Raw genomic sequence first — 18621 nt, 5'->3', positions numbered from 1 at the left:
CCATAACTCAAGAGCGGGGAACGGTAGCATAGATGCTCGGTCATCCACATTTGCAGCAACAGGTTACACCCCTCAAAAAAGTTTCCTCCGGCTTTGCAAGCCGTGAGAGCCCGAAAAATGTCAGACACGATCATCAGTGCAAGAGTGTTTTCATTTTGAGTAAGCAAGGTACTGACGACCCCGGCTACTTTTATATCAATATTCTCATCTTTCCTTGGGAACACCAAGAGGCCCAAAAAGGTTATCATGAAAGCCACCCGTCTGTGCTCATCCCATTTTTGACGGTTATTTTTACTGCATAGCTTGATGTCCGTCTTGTTAAACCCTCCCACGTGGCCGTATCTGTCGTATATGAAGCGCAGAGTGCAGAAGCCTTTTGCCAAATCTGGATTATGGACTGTCCTGGGTATCTTCAATGAATCTAAAAACCGATGCACCGTGATGGCTCTTGGAGCAACCAGATATTTTCCTCTTAACGGAACCTCAGCATTTCTGATGTACCCGGCTATTTCCTCCAGAGTTGGGGTGAGCTCAAAATCTGAGAAATGGAAGACATTGTGCGTCGGGTCCCAGCAGGTGACCATCGCTCTTATAATATCACCCCGAGGCTTGATTTCCAATAAGCCCGTGAGACATTTCAGATATTTCTTGACTTCGTCTTGTCCTTCTTTGCCTAAATCGTTCTACCATAGCCGCAACTCGAAAGGGATTTTAGTCATTATTGAGAAAGGTTCATTTTGCATCGTGCTCATCCTGCACATTTATTAGAGTGTTTTAAGCAAAAACAAAACTTTTATTTGACTCAAGACAAAATTAACTATTTCACTTTTCCAAATTTAAAATGAAAGACTCGGCTTTCGAACACGGCCTTTCAGCACTCCCAAGGACGAAGATTTTAAGGCTGTGAGAGTCAACCGGTCAAAAATCAAAATTGACCAAAAATGGCCATCTTGCAAAGTCAGCCTTCCGGCGTCCATTTCGGGAACGTTCGGCTGTATTGACAAAACGGCATCACCCGGTTTATTTATGACACAAAAATAAAAAATTTGACATTTTTTGGCTATTTTTGCAAAGGGGAGGTTGGACCCGATGAGGGTTGCCTACGTATCGCACGCCCTTTGAAAACAAGGCTCTTTCTTTTCATTTTCCATGGCAAGACAAACTATTTTTCCTTTTTCTATTTTTTGAAAGCAAGACAAAATAACGACTCTCCTTTTTCTTTTTCATTTTCAACAAACAATAAACAACCTATATTTTTTTCCAAACTAATACAAAGACTCTTTTTCTTTTTTTTCCTTTGCTTTTTAGTAAAACAAACTATTAAAAATAAAACATTTTCCTTTTTCCATTTTCTCAAAATTTCGGCAGAGTTTCGACAGTATTTGGTCATTGGTTTTTTAAAATAATCAATTGACTCCCTAACTGCTATTTCTCTCTTTTTCTATTTTCTTTTTTTTTCTCAATTTAACATTCTCGAGATTCAAAAGCCGGTCAACATGCCGGTTCGGAACAAATATATGTACAGAACAAGTAGGATGCATCAGGATGGTCTTTTCATTTCAGGTTGCTAACCCTAGACGGACCCAACCCCTGTGTTGAGTCCCCTAAGTCAAATGCAGCATGATGCAATTAAGCGTTCCTACTAGGGATCCGGCATGAAGTCAAGTTATTCTAGGTTCAAAACCTGGGTATGTGTTCTAAACAGTGCACCCGAGCGGATAACTCGAGTCGAGGAGGGGGCAGCGTACTGGGGACCCGCGAGATCGTCCGGCTTTGCAACTTATCCGAGCCTCTTTTTTATTTCAGGGTATGACACTAACAGAATAGGGAGTCTCAACTAGTAAGCACATCCCCGGAGGTGAGAAGAGAAGGGTTTCGGCACAGTTTATATACAGTTCAGATAATATCAAAGCGGTAAAACATTTAGCACATTTAGCATGAAACATGTAAGGAGATTAGATAAAGCCAACACAACAATTATTCTAAGCTCGAATTCTTAATCCCAGAACCGAAGTTCTGGGTAAAACACCCCACGAAGGGTGATTGTCACACCTCCTTTTTACCTACACCCCCGGAAGGGTGTATAATGGAGTTTTTCCAATTAAAGGACAATCGGAACGGGATTTAGTTATTAAAAATTCAGAGTCGCCACTTGGGAAATTAATGGTGTCCCAAGTCACCGGTTTTGAATCCCGAACCGAGGAAGATTTGACTCTGTATTACAGTCCGCGCACCAGAAATCCGGATAAGGAATTTTGTTAACCCGGGAGAAGGTGTTAGGCATTCCCGGGTTCCGTTGTTCTAGCACGGTCACTTAAATAGTTGTATTTGGTTTTATCTGATTTTAATACATGCTAGCTTATGTGCCTTTTATTCGTAAACCGCTTTTATCCTTGTTTATTTTAAAAGAATTGCGACGTCGTGAAAACGCGTTTTGAACCACGTCGCAATCAATACACCCGTGGTTGTCAACCCATTTCGACTTCGTCGAGATTTGGATTTGGGTCGCATCAATACGCACCCGAGTTTAAGGAAGTAAATTATTAAAAAACGTGCCTAAAGAGACTGTCGCGTTATTATCTTTGAGGAAGGCCATAAAATTTGTTAAACGGCCCATCCCGAACTCTAAGGAGTTTATCACAAACATTTATTGAGGGCCCCGCAATCTATGTATTATTGTTTGGCGAGGCTCGTCTCATTTTATTTTAAAAGGATATCCTAAAAGGTCTTGTAGTTCTTCTATTAATAGTTATCTCTACTTTTTCAATTTAATTTTAATACTACTTGTTAGAGCAACCCAACACCCACGTGAATTTGGGCCTATAGGGATGCCCCACGTGATAGGTTGCCGAGCCCTCATAAATTAGGCCCTTAAAAGGAGGCCTATTTAAATTCTTTGCAGAAACAATCAGGGATCGAGCCTGGGCGGTAACACAATAACAAACGACCCAATTAGTCCCCAATGCCATTCGGTGCAATTTGCACTGCATTTACCTAAAATTATAGAAGCCAACTTTGCACTTTAACGCCATTTTTATTCCTGATCCCTGTTGCATTCAATTCGAATAGGCGACAAATTATTTTTCATCTATTAGTGACTCCTACATATTACTAAAGATGGCAATCAGAAACAGTTCAAATTTAACAACATGTGATAGCAACTTGATTGCATTATTTCACTTAATCACATGGACATGAACAAGTTAATGACCCAAACTCAAAGTGGACTAACTATTTCCAAACTAATTCAAACTAACATTGTAAGATAAACTGGACTATTAGAATTAACTACTGAAACATGAACTTGTGTTTTTCACTATTCTCATTTACAAAATCGTTCTGTGAAACTAACTAACTAACACTACTAACTACAGAACTCTCATGGTCAAGCGGAGACATAGCATCAATTCATAAGTCCACAAATTAAAACAACACAACATTGTCCAGTTATACAGTTTGTAATTTCATTAACATTACTGAAATTCCAGTCCAAATAAATCAACCAACACGATTTTTTTTTAAAAAAAATGAACAGTAAAGGTAAATATTCAAGTGTAAGCATGTGTTTCTTATTATTCACACTTCAAACTTGTTTTCTACAAGTGGCAGTAATCTTCAACATTGCTTGAGCATGAGAAATACCTGAAAATTGAATAGAAATGGAAGAGGAGAGGTCAATTAAGACGATAGTGAGCAGCAGCAGCAAATTCACAATCCAAACAGAGGAGTCAACAACCCAGCAACTCAAAATCCAAAATTTTGACTCAACACTGAATTCTTAAACAGCCAGAACACCCCAAACTCGAAAACTCAACAAATGGAACCGAAACAGACTGACTGAAACCCCAATTTTACTTGAAACAACCAGAAATTTCTCTGAATACTCAAATCACCAGAAAAGGAACTGAGATTTGTAACTCAGCTACTAAAACTAGAGAATCAATTTCATAGTTGAATGAAACAGCACATGTTTTTGGATTTTTATGAACCTATTTGCTTTTTTTTGGTTTTTGAATTTCTAACTTCTACTTTGAATCTGGAACTAGAAAGGAAAATTTTCTGGAAGCTAAACTTGCTATGAAAAAGTGAATTTTTGGCTGAACAGATCTCCCCTTTCCTCAAGGCATTTCATGCCCTTTTATAGGTGACAAAAGAGGGTAAATCAGATTTTAGGTTTTCTTTTTTGTCCCTCCCTTATTTTCAGTTTAGTCCCTCTATTCTTGACTTGCTAAACAAGTAAATGCATCACAATTACTGAAATATACACTTGTACCCCATTCTAGAAGGTCCTATACCCATTACAATTCCTAAACTACCCTTTCCCTACTTTGAAATTACTATTCTTAAAGAAGCTACCTCTTTCTATGCCTAAAATGCTCTTCTACTAGTCTGAAATTTATAGCCCAATATTAACTTATCCCAACTCCTTCATCTTAGCTAAAATTTAACTAAAACTAACTAACATATGATCTATCCAGCTAACCTAAACAACCTATCTTAAACACTACATTAATTAACACTAATGCTGAATGAACAATTAATCAAACCAATAACTGAAATCAGTCCCAAACAAATTCCAACCCAAATTCATTAGTTATACCAACGACCAAATATTATTTAAGCATTCAAAATCAAAATAGAACAGGAATTGAAATTAACCTAACCTATAGCTAACAATTAACGGGCAACATTGTATCGACCCAAACTAATCAATTAAGACGATTCTAAAATCAAAACCATGATCAACCATCAAACAAAATTAAAACTATAACTGGGGAAAAGCTTGCTGACTAAAACAAATGAAACAGTGAATCAAAAGAACAATTAAACTATACTAATAAACAAAAATAAAGCATAAAATTAACTTGAACACTTACTGAAATCAAAATCAAGAAATTGTAACTAAGACTTCACTCATGCAGAAAAACAAAAAGGAAAAAGAAATGAAAAATAAAAAATGAAACAAGAAAATTCACTGATACACGAAAAACTCTGGCCAGTGGTTGTTACTCCAAAACTCCCCAGAATTTCTGACCCGTAATATCCCTAACCATATGTTTTCATAAGAAACCCCATGGTTAGGGCTATTAAGGTCCGAAATCATGGAGATTTTGCTTGAGGGCTTTGGCCGGAAACTTTAGATTTGATATTCGAGCTGCTCCGGGCAGATTCGAGAGACAAGGCCATGGGGGTTGGGTAGAGGAGGCCCAGGCGTTCACATGGTGTTAATTTGATAGTCGATGGCATAAGTGGCGTTCGCCGGCGGTAGGGTTCCGGCGAAGGATATGAGGGTGGCTGTTTTTTTAGGGTTGGGGTATTGGTGAGGTCTGAGAGACGAGATGGGGGGGGTAACGTTTGGACACTAATATACTAAACAATCCAAGCTTCTCGTCCGTTGGATTAATAAACCTCGACGGCCCGGATTGATCGATGCTAAACGGCGTCGTTTCGCTAAAGGGGGGGCAGGCCGGGTTGAAACGGGGTGTGGGCTTGGTCCTGTTGGGCTGCGTGTTTGGCCCAAATTTGGTCTTCAATTAAGACCAATTTTTTAATTGTTTTCCTTTTATTATTCCAATTCATTTTGTATTATTTTCTTTATTATTTTTCTGACTCTATAAAAATGCAAAAACAATAAGAATAAAGACCTAATATATTTTCAACGTTAAGATAATTAATCCCTAAAATTGTTTAAAACTTATTTCGCAACAAATTCAACAATTAACAATTAAAAATTCAAAAGCGGACTATTTTTGTTATTTTCTCCATATTACGTTCTAAAAATAACTTAGCCACTAATTAATCCTAAAATATAAAATTAAATCCTAAATGCAAATGTCCAGTATATATTTTTTTATATTTTTCATATGAATTAAAAATGCACCAATAAAAATGCACACAATCAACAAAAAATGCCACAAAATTCATAAAAATTGTAAAATAACAAAGAAATTATTTTGTTTGAATTTTGGGAATAACTCATGTATAGGGCAAAAATCACGTGTTCACAGCTTTTCACTTTCTGAAAGGAGAGTGTATTACACATGCTGTGTGATATTAGCAATATGTATTCAATTGCATAATATTATTTGAGTTGAAGTATTCAATAGGTACACCATTTAGTTTAAAAGTGTCTAAATAAAAAAACTTGACAAATTTAAGGGGCTACATATATATTCAGCCTAAATGCTTTGTTGAAAACTAGAATATAACACATGGGCCCTAAATAAAATTTTCCCCGACTTAGCTGAAGCTTTAATGCGTAATTAGTACCATATTTTAATTAGTATTAACAAGCTACTAATCTCTTATTTCTTTAGCTGAAGCTTTAATACGTAATTAGTACCATTGTTCATTGTTCATTGTTCATTAGTATATCCCTCTACTATTGCTCATTGTTTAGTTATGCCACCCATTATACTTTTCGTCTATTCTTGTCCCTAAAGTTAACAAAGTTTGCAAAATTACCCCTAAATCTAACGTCCCTCCATTATGGCAGCTGACCCCATCAATTTTATCCATACCAGCTTCCATGTCAGCTGTTATCCCCACCAAATTAAAACCCTAACATAAACGACCCCCACTCCTCACCTCTCCATCCTTTCACTTATCTTCTCTCCCTCAACTCATACCAAAATCGCCGAAAACTATGGTATTTCACCGGAAAAAATTTCAACGGGCAAAACTAACCTCAACGGTACTGGCTCTCCTCTTTGTCTCCTTTCTCCTTCTTCATGTTTCGTCATTCAAACAACAAACCCGTTCACCCAAACCAGCAAATGGAACCAGCAAAACTCGCCGAAAAAGTCACAAGGCCACCACAACTGACTACCTCTACTCTTTCTCACTCTATTCCCTTTTCTTCTTCATTTTCATCCAGCATGAAAATAGGCGAGATCTATAGATCTTGATTTAAAATGGAAAAAATACCACTACTTTTCCACTCCTTCATCCAGCGTAAATAATAAAAAAAATATAATTTTCTTAAACATTTTACTGCGCGACAAAAGGGGATAGAAGACGAAGAAAGAATAACTACCAAAACCAGACTATGTATTCGAAAAAATTGAGCCAATCCATAAAAAGATACAGCCAATAAACTGCCCAAAATGTAACTTGTAAGATCTGAAACAGTAAGGAAACAATTTTTATAGTACAGAGATGAATTTTAAGAGTTTTTCATCAGAAATAGAGAGAAAATCGGTGATAGTATGAAAAATTTAAACATTGAAAAAAATTAGCTCAAAATTTCTATTCATTCGATTTTCTCTAAGAGAATACATGAACACATGTTCATTTCAATATGCGCAATTAGTTTAAAATGAGCATATGAAATCGCTGGGTAAAGATAATGCAAAAAAAAGGAAAAAAAAAACCTTCAATTTTATTTGAGGATTAAATTACTTCTAATGTTGACATAACATTTTATTTGGTGGGACCTGCTGACTTGGCGGCTAACATGGATAAAATATTAGAAGGGTTGGCCTCCACATTGGAGGGACGTTAGGGTTGGGGGTAAGTTTGCAAAGTTTGTGACCGGTAGGAATAAAAATGAACGAAAAATATAATGAGTGGCACAAGTAAATAATAGCAGAGGAATATTTCCTCTACTTTAATAAGTACTAACAAGCTACTAATCTCTTATTTCTTTAGCTGACAAACAAATACCCATAACCGGTGTTTACTCTCACTTTCTTCTTCATTCATCCTCCTTTTTCACGCCAACTCTCAAAGAACCCTTTTTTTTTTTTTTTTTTTTTTGTACATTCAACGTACGACGATTACACATCTACTGAACCAGAAGAAGATGAGATGTAGAAAGGATAAATGTGATCTGATAATTGGAGGACTAGTGTTAATTGTGAGCAGTTGGGTAATGGGAGTAAAAGGGTCGATCCATGAGTACAAGAATGAAGCTTTTATTCCTCGTTTTAATTCATTCTTCTTCCATGGTGGTAGTGAAGGTCTTTATGCTTCTAAGGTGCAAGATTCTCCCCTTCCTCTTTCTGATGACACCAATAATAAACCCCTTACTGGCAAGTCTTTCATCAGGTACCCAATTTTTGTGTTTTTCCACTTTATACATTTGGCTATTTTTTTCAATTTTGAGAATTTATTGTTGTTTTGAAACTTGTAGATGTAGGTGTGATCCTGAATCAAAGCTGGCTAGAAAAATTACAAGGAAGAAACTTGAGATTCTACTAGATTTGAAATGAGGATTGCAAAAGTTATTGAAAATAAGGAGATGGTTTGTGAATGCAATTTTACAAAGTGAATGAGTTAGGTAGATAAATTTATTCTGGAAAAGTATGTCCAACCAGACTTTTTAGTGTGCCAGCAAAAGTTATTGAAAAAATATGGGTGATATGTACATATTATTTGCATAGCACATTTGACACTCAAAGAGATTAAGAATGCAAAGTGTGGAACACGAAAGTTATGTTAGTTAAGCAATTGGTAGGGATCAATGTTCTTCATGGAAATTATTTTCTTAAAAAAATATATTTGACCTGGAAATCAATTTATGGATCATTTTTCAGAAGAAGTAACTACACATTGCAGCAGGTTTTCTCAACCATTTATGTTAGATTACAGTAAAGTGGGAGATTTTCCATACAGGACAATAGTGTTTTATTCAGCAATTGAGGAAGCTGCGATGGGTCTTTGCAAACTTCAGTCTATATCTATTTATGTGCTATATTTAAAAAAAAAAAAAGAACTCACTTATTAACTTCTATTAATTACACGGTTACGCCCCCCATTCTTCCTCATCCTCGCCACTTCCCCTACAATTGTAACTTCATTACTAAAATTCTCTCCATCTATTAATCATCAGTGTTGGGTAAGGTGATTAGATATGACATGGCACATCTTCAACTTACCGAGGACATGATCCTATCTGTGTGGAGGTCAAGGATTAGGGTAGAAGGTTAGTAGGTAGTCGAGGAACGTTGACTCACGTTCTTGAGAGTGAGAGTGAGAGTGAGAGATAGGTGACAGTTTGGAGCACGTTATCTACTCCTCCTTCTACATATTAGTAGTATTATTATTATTCTCGTATTATCCTATTCTGAATTTCTTTATATTACCTGTTGTTTCCTTTGCGTCGGTATCTTATTATTTTGTTGTCGTTATTGTTTATTTTCTCTAGTATTTTCAACATGGCTTCTTTGCTAAAGTTTTTTTTCAAACTTGCTTTGTTTTTTCTTTGAGCCGAGGGTCTATCGAAAACAGCCTCTCTACCTTACACAAGATGGGGGTAAGGTCTGCATACACCCTACCCTCCCCAAACCCCACTTGTGGGATTACACTATGTATATCATTGTTGTTGGTTGCATATAAAAGTTGATGGCATAAAATAATTCTACAAATGGTAGGGTCAGCATTAGGATAGTGTTTTGATGAGACTTTTTATGGTTAGAGATTGACAACAACTCTGAGGTGAAATAAGTCATATGGAGTAGAAGTTTGGATATTTTTAATTAGCCGAAAGTTTCAAGATGTTTTCCAGAAATAAAATGTTTTGATATTTGTCCTCGCATGACCAAGTTCTTCTCTATCTTTAATAGATTGAACTGAATTCGCTATTGTCTTTATGATGGCTGTTGTGTTTTATAAATAGAATGTCCAAAATATGTGATGAATAATTTTAGTGACTCATTGCTTTCTTGCATAATGATTTCAGGTTTGAGACAATCACCTTTAGAAGAACAAAGGAGGCTGCAAATAAGCAAAATGAGATGCAGCAGAGTACTGGAATTGTTGAAGCCATAATAGTCGAGGTCAAAGACAGGAATATGATTGGAGGATCCTATCTTAATTCTGAGGCAATATGTTGCACCCCTGCTCTTGCCAAGGATGGATCCTGCAAGGTAGGAGAGGTTATAATCCATCAAGATTCTGAGAACCCTGGGTGGCCAAAGCGGATTCAGACGTCCTTTGAAGGAAACAATGAAGAGGCTAATATGGTACTCCAGACTGTCGAGATCAACAAGACTGGAATGTATTATCTCTATTTTATGTTCTGCAATCCAGAACTCCAGGGGACATTAATTAGTGGTAGAAGTGTTTGGAGAAACCCAGAAGGCTATCTACCTGGGAAGATGGCACCACTAATGACATTTTATGGTTTGATGTCTCTAGCGTACCTCATTCTTGGTCTCTTGTGGTTTTTACGTTTCGTACAACACTGGAAGGATATAATACAGTTGCACTATCACATTACTGCCGTGATAGGTCTTGGAATGTGTGAAATGGCTCTTTGGTATTTTGAATATGCAAATTTTAATGCCACAGGTAGCAGGCCAATGGGAATTACCATGTGGGCTGTTACCTTCAGTGCTATAAAGAAGACCGTCTCACGTTTACTTCTTCTAGTCGTTTCAATGGGTTATGGTGTTGTACGGCCCACACTGGGCGGTATAACCTCAAAGGTACTTCTTCTGGGTGTGGTATACTTTCTAGCTTCTGAAGCCTTGGAGCTGGTTGAACATTTGGGAAATATCAACGACTTCTCCGGAAAAGCGAGAATCTTTTTGGTGTTACCTGTTGCTTTATTAGATTCCTGCTTCATTGTATGGATATTTTCCTCATTATCCAAAACTTTAGAGAAGCTTCAGGTGATAAAAACTTTCTTTCTCTGTATTCTGTTAGTTAGAGATTGGTTAAAAATACTAATAAGAAATACAAGATGGTTGATCAGTTATATACTGCCATATTCTCTGCTTTCTGAATCTCATTTTGCTCAAACTACAAGATAATCGCATTTTCATCATAAATATACTCTTTTTTCTTTTGAATTGTTTGGCGGATACCTGATGCCTTTAAACTCTGGTTGATGTATAGTTGATTGCAAATGCACTTATGTTGGAGATATAGAGAATCTCAACAATTGCACTGATCTTTGATTCCATCATAGTTCATTACTCTCTTTAAGTCTTCCTAACCCAAGGAGAAGTTTTATAAAATTTCAACAGTGTACGTTTTGTTTTTCTCTTTTTTTGACTGGAGAGTGTTGGTTTTATTCAATGTGGGAGGAAAACACAAACATCCTTGTATTGAATCTGAAGGCTTCCTTCTTTGCCCATGTGTACCTCAGATTCGTAGAAGCGTGGCCAAGCTTGAACTGTACCGAAAGTTTACCAATTCTTTAGCAGTTTCAGTTCTGCTCTCTGTTGCTTGGATTGGCTATGAGGTATTCTTTATCGTTCTATTCCCTTTCTCTTTCCTCAATATTATAAGTCTCTTTTCTTGATTACTCTCTGAAATTAATATATTTGTTTATGCAGTTGTACTTTAATGCAAGTGATCCATTGAGTGAATTGTGGCAAAGAGCCTGGATTATCCCTGCTTTCTGGACCATACTAGCATACTTGCTTTTAACGGTGATATGCATTCTCTGGGCTCCTTCGAATAACCCAACCAGGTGAATAATCCTTGTCCCCTTCCTTTTCTTGTCAGTGCAATTAGTATAGCTTGCTTCTATTGTTACTGGCCGAAGATTACTGCAAATGGATTGAGGATTAAGACATACTTCTAAATGTGTTGCATGTTAGTGATGGCTATTGATTCATTTATAAATGGAAAGCATGGTACATATGCATGACTAGCTGTGAGTATGTGATTGTTGCTGTAAATTGAGTCTTTTGCTTACAGAAGAAAATGATACTGCACTGTCCATTATCAGTGAATATAAGAGATCTATATTGAGTATGGGAAGACAAAGTGCCCAGAGTAACAAATATTCGTTGCCTTCAATATGTGGAGTTGGATGGAAAATAGGACTTGTTTGGAATCATTTTTAGCTGTTAATATTTATCTGTATAAATAGTTTTTGCTGAATTTGTTTTGTTTTTGTTTTGCACGAGTATAACAATGTGAGTTTAAAGATGTTAGTGGTTCTTTTGATATTTCTCTCCTAAATTGACAAGTTATATTAAAATGAATGAGCATTACTCCTTTCCTATTAGTTTGAACATGCTAAGCGAAAGTAAAATGCTGTCCTTAAGGGGCAAAACTTATATCTTAATTAATTGAAACAGAAAACAGTATTTGCATTTACACATTATAATGCATTTCATGTATAAAGTGCACCTGCTGTAGAGTTGACCTTTCCAATTGTTTTCTACTAATTATTAGAAAAATATTTCCTTTCTAATTATCTCCCAATAAGAAGTTAAATGACCGATGTTTATAATTAAAATTTGTGCCAGATAAAATGACCAGGATGAACTCTTGAAATGCCAAAATCGTTGATGTCCTCGGTTTAGCATCTCCAAATTGAAAGGAAATTTGTCATTATTTGATTGTCTTCTAAAAAAAATTATTTCATTAATTTGATTTGTAATTTCCAATAAAGATTTCATAAAAATGTGCATCGCTTTACTCACAAATGTTTTAGTATTTCCACTCTCACCTTGTTTCAAATATATCATAACAAAGATATGAGAAAATCTTCTTTTGATTTCCTTTTGCTCTAATAATCACATTTTCTGTAAAATCATATGTTTAGATTAGGGGTGGAAAAATGGTTCAAAGAAAACAGTTAACCACCCATATTATCCACTAAAAAATGGGTTGGATAATGAACTTTTTAAAAACGGGTCAAATATGGATTAGAACCATATTATCCCTTTAAAAAATGGATAACCAATAAGTAACCAATGGATAATCAATGGGTCTAACTTTTACATTTGTAAAGCCTCAAATTGGAGGTTCCTCAAGTTAAGGAGACTAAGAATTCTCCCAAAAGTGATCATATACAAGAATTCATAGATAATACGGGTAGCCCATATTATCTGTCGGTTAACCCGTTTTTTATCCGTATTAAATATGGGTCGGGCCGGATAATTGATCCGTTTTTTCATCCCGTTTTCGATCCGAACCATATCCGACCCGCCCCGCCCGTTTACTACTCCTAGTTTAGATCTTCAGAGCAAAACTAAGAGTCTCTGGGTAAATACCAAAGAAAATAATCTACTATAGATTACACTCTTACACCCCATAATAAGGCGATTGGAATTGATTAATAGCCAATAAAATATAATATTTTGTCTCCATCTTACACTGTAGTGAGTCGTTCAATTCAACAAATAAATTTGACCACATTACATATGCCTGATTTTCCTTACAATATTTTTTTACTCTATGTAGCTTCCATTTATTCTAGCATCATTCACTAATAATTAATATCACTAATAACATTGATATAAGACATTTTGTTCGAACAATATACATAAACAACTCTTATTCACATGTTAATTTTAAATATTTCATTAAAAAGGTAAAAAAGTTATAAAAATTGAATAGAATATTACAAAATAAAAATGAAATGAACGATAGTCTAAACGGGGCGGGGTAGGGCAGGGTAGGGCTTGATAGGGCGGGGCAGGGCAAATTCTGGAAAAATGCTAAATAGGCCCTGCCGTACCCCAATTGCCATCCCTATGAACCTTCGACATCTTTCATGTACCTTCCCAACTCTTCTAAGATTAGGCAAGTCCAACCTTCCTTGTTTCTCTTACTTATTTAAGGTCTAGTTTCGATGAGTTTTGATGGATCTGTAGCATATATCCTCTTGTGTTGCTGGTGGTGACTGCTTTTTACTTTGCAAAAGAAAAGATAATTTTATTTTATATCTTGTGTTTCTCTCGCTCATGCAAAGTTTTGGTTCGTCTACAAATTCCTTGGTCTGCTGGGGTTAGTCCTTTATTTGTTAGGTTTTTCTGAAAATAGTCTCTAATTTGGTACCTCTTCACAATTTTACAGATACGCATATTCAGGGGAGACTCTTGATGATGATGAGGAGGGTCTGTCCCTCACAGGCAGTGGAGTAATAGTGGGAGGAGATCTTGTGTCTAAACTGGAAAGGAAGGAGAGGAAGGCATCTATTGCAGCAGATCATGTGTTTGGGCTAGGAGAAGTTGTTGAGGAGGATAAAAGAGAATGATGCCATTCATTTCGGGTTGTTCTTTCACTCGTTCATTCAGGGACACAGAAGTTTGCCCAAATAATATTTATACCTCCTTTTCTTTTCCTGTTTTTCGTAAAAGACCAGACTGAAATACATGGCGGTTGGAAATTAGCAAGTCGGATCGGAGATCCAAACAACATTGCAGGGAAGATTGGCATCTCTCTGAAGCTTCTTGTCTGAAGAATAGCCAGAGAAAGCCAGCAGGTGAGCTTGGCATTGAAGTCCAGTTCTCAGAGGCAATCACAATTTTAGGCTTAGTAATTGAAACTTCATACGTGATGTGAAGTCGATTAGGCTCCATGCTAATTTAGAGGATGCAAAAGACCCTTGTGGTCAGTCATGTGATAACTAAAACTTCAAATTCAATTGTCAATGCTTACTTATTTTGTGCTATAATACTTTTGTATTGTCGCTTTCCTTTTTAGGCTTGAGGTACTCGTTGCTGCAGCTCTTGGTATACCAATCTGATGAGCCTTATATGCATAACCAAGAAGGGGAAAAGGAAGCAAAAAGAGCCTGCAAGAAAAAAGAAAAAGAAATGGTAAACTTAGTTTAAGCTAAAGCATCATATCATCAGTCTGCCTCATGTTTGGTTTGATGATGATATAATAACCAAGCTGAATTTTATAAAGAGTAGTAAGATGGATATTGTGAAAAGTACCTAAGAATAGGAAGATCAAATAAACTCTCGTGTGCAACAGAGTGTTCAAATATGTATGGAGGAGAGAATGAAACCTGAAAGTCTGATCATCTGAAATGCCTAGATGAAAATATGCTAAGATGAATCATGAATGCATGAAAAAGTCTCACTTGGTCATCATCATTTGTATTTCGATCCCATTAATTCTTTTTAGCTTTTTGTTATATTTTCTTCTTTCCTCTTTCCTCTTTCCTCTTTCCTCTTTCCTCTTTCCTCTGTATCTTTTTCTTCTTCTCCTACTTCATCCTTCTGCATTTTTTTCTCTTCTTTCATATTTTCCTTCTTTTTCTTCCAATAAATTATGACACAGCTAAAATTAAAAAATAATGAAATGTGATATAGAAAATTGAAGATTCATTACTTATTTGTAATTAAAATTAAGTAGGTAATATTTCATTGAACTTATATTGTCTGTCTTTGATGATTTGAATTAGTTTGGTTGAGAAAATAAAGAAATACCATTGTTGGTTTTTGTTCGAGCTTGAAAAAAAACTTTTTGAAGAAGAAATAGTGAATTTATTGATTTTTGAAGGTTTATGTTTAATCTAACCATTGAAGTTGAAATTGATATTGGAGGGTTATATATCAAATTTGAAGTCATTTGAAGTTGATTTGGGTCATTCTTGAAGCTAAACATATTGGTGAATTTTTCGCATGGCAACTATGTCAATGGTCAGAATTTATGGCCAATTATGACGATTTACCAAAATATTTTGCAAATCAATTATGATGGTGGTATGAACTTGTGGCCAATATAATGATTGCTAGGATATTTACAAGTCGGTTATGATATTGGTACAGGGGCGACTAGGTGCTATTGGAACCTAAAGCCAAACTTTTGTAAGAGGCCTTTAACCTTTTTCCTAAAAAAAATTCATATATGTTATTTATTTGAAATTTATGTTTCTAGCTTTTTGAAATGTAAAATTACGAATAATTATTTTATAATCAATTTCTTCTAATAATTCTTTTTAAATTGATAATATGGTTGATCCATTCAATCTCTCTTGCACCATGGTTGATCTTAAGTAAGATTTTATCAATTTTAATTTTAAAAAAAACTTATTTTTTAAATTTCTACTTTGTGATCGAAGGAGGCCAGAGGCAATTGTTACAAGAACTTTTATTACACCTTCTGTTTTAATTTAGATGACACGCTTTCCTTATTAGTCCGTTTCAAAAAGAATGACACATTTCTATATTTGGAAATAATTTAACTAAACTTTTCATTTTACTCATATTACTCTTAATAATAAGCTTTTATAGCAACAAAAATGTCATGACCCCATAAAGCATTTGCCCCTTAAGTTTTTAGGACCACATGTTTCAAATGTCTTTTTTTTCTAAAACTTTGTGCCAAGTCAAACTAAATCATCTAAATTGAAATGAATGAGTATTATTCTATAAGCACTTGAAAGAGAATCAAGTCTTTTTATTTGTTTTAGTATATCGATTAGAGTACTATCATCTCTTCTTTTTGGGATTGTATCAAAAATTCAACTTTTCTCTTTTTCTTAAGTTTTGAATTTCGGATTCATACTTTCCAATTGAGATATTTAAATTTTAATAAATACTAAAAGGATAATATATGTGCACGTATTGAAAATATCAAGAAAACAAACGCTAGATGAAAATTAATGCTGAAAAATTGGAATAGAAGCCCGTGACTCATTAACTTAACGTGGAAATAAATATTTATTGATTTCAATATACTTCTTGTAGGATTTAGCTTGATAGACGAAGAATGCAGAATAATAGTGTAACAATCCGGCCAGTTATTTTGAGAGTACTAGCCCCGATACCCTATTTACTGCTTCCTCTGTATCATTTTATGCTTATGTGACTTGATGGGAGGATTTATTTTTGGTTTTTGAGTGAAATGGGACACTTAGTCCCTATAATGAAAGCTTAAATTCTAGGAATTTGACCGTAGTTGGAACTGTGTGAAGACAGCTCCGGAATGGAGTTTTGTCGGTTCCATTAGCTCCGTTGGGTGATTTTGGACTTAGAAGCGTGTCCAGATTGTGATTTGGAAATCCGTAGCTTAATTAGGCTTGAAATAGCGAAAGTTGAATTTTTGGGAAGTTTGACCGGGAGTAAACATTTTGATATCGGGGTCGGATACCAATTCTTGAAGTTGGAGTAGGTCCGTAATATAAAATATGACTTTTGTGCAAAATTTGAGGTCAATCGGATTTGATTTGATAGGTTTCGGCAATGGTTGTAGAAGTTTGAAGTTTCAAAGTTCATTAAGCCTGAATTGGAGTACGATTCATATTTTTAGCGTTGTTTGATATGATTTGAAGGCTCGACTAAGTTCGTATAATATTTTAGGACTTGTTGGTATGTTTGGTTGAGGTCCCGGGAGCCTCGGGTGGATTCCGGGTGGTTAACGGGCTAGAGTTGAACTTGTTGGAATTGTAGAAAATCCGGTGCTTCAGTTGCTGGTTTCCGTCATCGCATTCGCAAGAGAGGTCTTGCGTTCGCGTAAGTTATCTGGGAGGCCAGCTAAGTTTTGTTCTTCACGTACGCGATGTAGTTCCCGCGTTCGTGAAGCTGTGGAGCATTGAGTCTACGCGGCATGAAGTTGTGGAGCATTGAGTCTACGCGTTCGCGATAGGTGTTACGCGTTCGCGTAGAGGAACGGTCAGATGGTGCTCCAGGCATTTAGCCTACGCGTTCGCGAAATGTCTGGCAAGTAAAGCTCCGTGTTCCGAGTGGTCCCTCACATTCATGTAAGAGGATTTTTGGTCAGTAGCTTTTTGTGCTTCGCGAACACGAGGCAATTTCCGCGTTCGCGAAGAAGGATTCTCCTGAGCAGATATAAATATTTCAAAATCGAGGGTTTGTCTTTTTCTTCATAACTTGAGATAGAGAGCTCGGATTGAGGCGATATTTTGAAGGATTTTCAGAGGAAACAATTGGGTAATGATTCTTTACTCGTTTTTTGTTATATCCCACTAATCTATCGTTAATTTCATCATTTAATTAAGGTTTTGGGTTGAGAAATTGCGAAAAGAGTGGGAAGTTCTTCAACCGAATTTTTGGGGTTCGATTGAGATTTTGGTATCAGATTTGAGTACGAGTGAACTCGTGGTTGAATTGGTGTTTGTATTTTGTGACTTTCACCCGATTTCGAGACGTGGGTCCGGTCAATTTTGGGGCGAATTTCTAATTTCTTGTTAAAGTTTTGATTCATTAACTAGATTAGTTTCACATAGTTATATTTATTTGTATGTAATTGCTTTTGGCTAGATTTAGGTCATTTAGAGTCGGAAAGTCGAGGAAAAGCCATTCTTACTGATTGATTGACCTTGGCTCGAGGTAAGTGGCTTTCCAAACCTTGAGTGAGGAAAATCCCTTTAGGATTTGGAATTGTTGTCATACTTCTGTGATATGTGAGTGTCACCTTGCGTACACGGGCTAATTATTATAAAATTCGGTTTTTACTGAGCAGTAACCTGTTACATCTTAATTGAGTTATACCAACATGTGTAGTTATCCTATTTAGCCTAATATCGCTTGTCTACATGTCTTAATTGCTTATTTGAAATCTGTACAACATGCTTAGTTGTTTTTCTGCTTTTCCTTGACTTGTATTTACTCTTAAAATGTAGGATTTCTTGGTGTAATTGTTGTTTCCATCAATTTTGAGTTGTGTGTTTACTTTTGGGACTACGAGGCGGTACCTCGGCAGTCAACATTCGAGGGACGAATGTTCCAAAGGGGGGGATGATGTTACACCCCAGGTTTTCGTGCGTGAAAGTATTCCATAAGCAATGGAATAAAAGTCCAAAAATGAGATATTATATTTTTCATTTTCGTACGTTAAAGCTTCGTCGTAAGATTAATCGACGTAAATTCGGGAATGAGATTTATTTTGGGATTATAAGTATTACACTATTTATAACAAGCGATAAATAAGTGCTATGAAGAATAAAGGGGTACACGA

General features: G+C 35.9%; 1 protein-coding gene across 4 annotated transcripts; it reads left to right on the top strand.

Annotated features, from left to right (window-relative positions):
• The first annotated feature begins 7667 nt into the window (after positions 1–7667).
• LOC107817471 (uncharacterized) lies at positions 7668–14783 on the top strand. 4 transcript variants are annotated; one of them, XR_001655197.2, is made up of 6 exons: positions 7670–8049; positions 9683–10616; positions 11096–11191; positions 11286–11422; positions 13765–14173; positions 14395–14783. XR_001655197.2 is itself a non-coding variant. In XM_016643305.2 (5 exons), exons 1-5 carry the CDS (start codon positions 7805–7807, stop codon positions 13943–13945), a joined length of 1593 nt encoding a protein of 530 aa, XP_016498791.1. In that variant the 5' UTR covers positions 7668–7804; the 3' UTR covers positions 13946–14360. The 4 variants fall into 4 exon arrangements, 2 of the variants coding, with proteins under 2 accessions (XP_016498791.1, XP_016498792.1); XR_001655196.2 differs by having other exon boundaries at positions 13765–14301; XM_016643305.2 differs by lacking the exon at positions 14395–14783 and having other exon boundaries at positions 7668–8049; positions 13765–14360.
• Positions 14784–18621: the final 3838 nt, after the last annotated feature.

The sequence above is a fragment of the Nicotiana tabacum genome, chromosome 11, assembly GCF_000715075.1.
Source record: "Nicotiana tabacum cultivar K326 chromosome 11, ASM71507v2, whole genome shotgun sequence".
Classification (NCBI taxonomy): Eukaryota; Viridiplantae; Streptophyta; class Magnoliopsida; order Solanales; family Solanaceae; genus Nicotiana; species Nicotiana tabacum.
Note: the sequence above shows the minus strand (reverse complement) of the source record. Positions and strands in the feature narration are given on the sequence as shown.

Excerpts from the sequence above, each read along its gene's own strand:
- LOC107817471 (XM_016643305.2), top strand. The coding sequence starts at position 7,805 with ATGAGATGTAGAAAGGATAAATGTGATCTGATAATTGGAGGACTAGTG. Across the intron at positions 8,050-9,682 it reads ACTGGCAAGTCTTTCATCAG|GTTTGAGACAATCACCTTTA; the intron begins GTACCCAATTTT and ends TAATGATTTCAG. Across the intron at positions 10,617-11,095 it reads AAACTTTAGAGAAGCTTCAG|ATTCGTAGAAGCGTGGCCAA; the intron begins GTGATAAAAACT and ends TGTGTACCTCAG.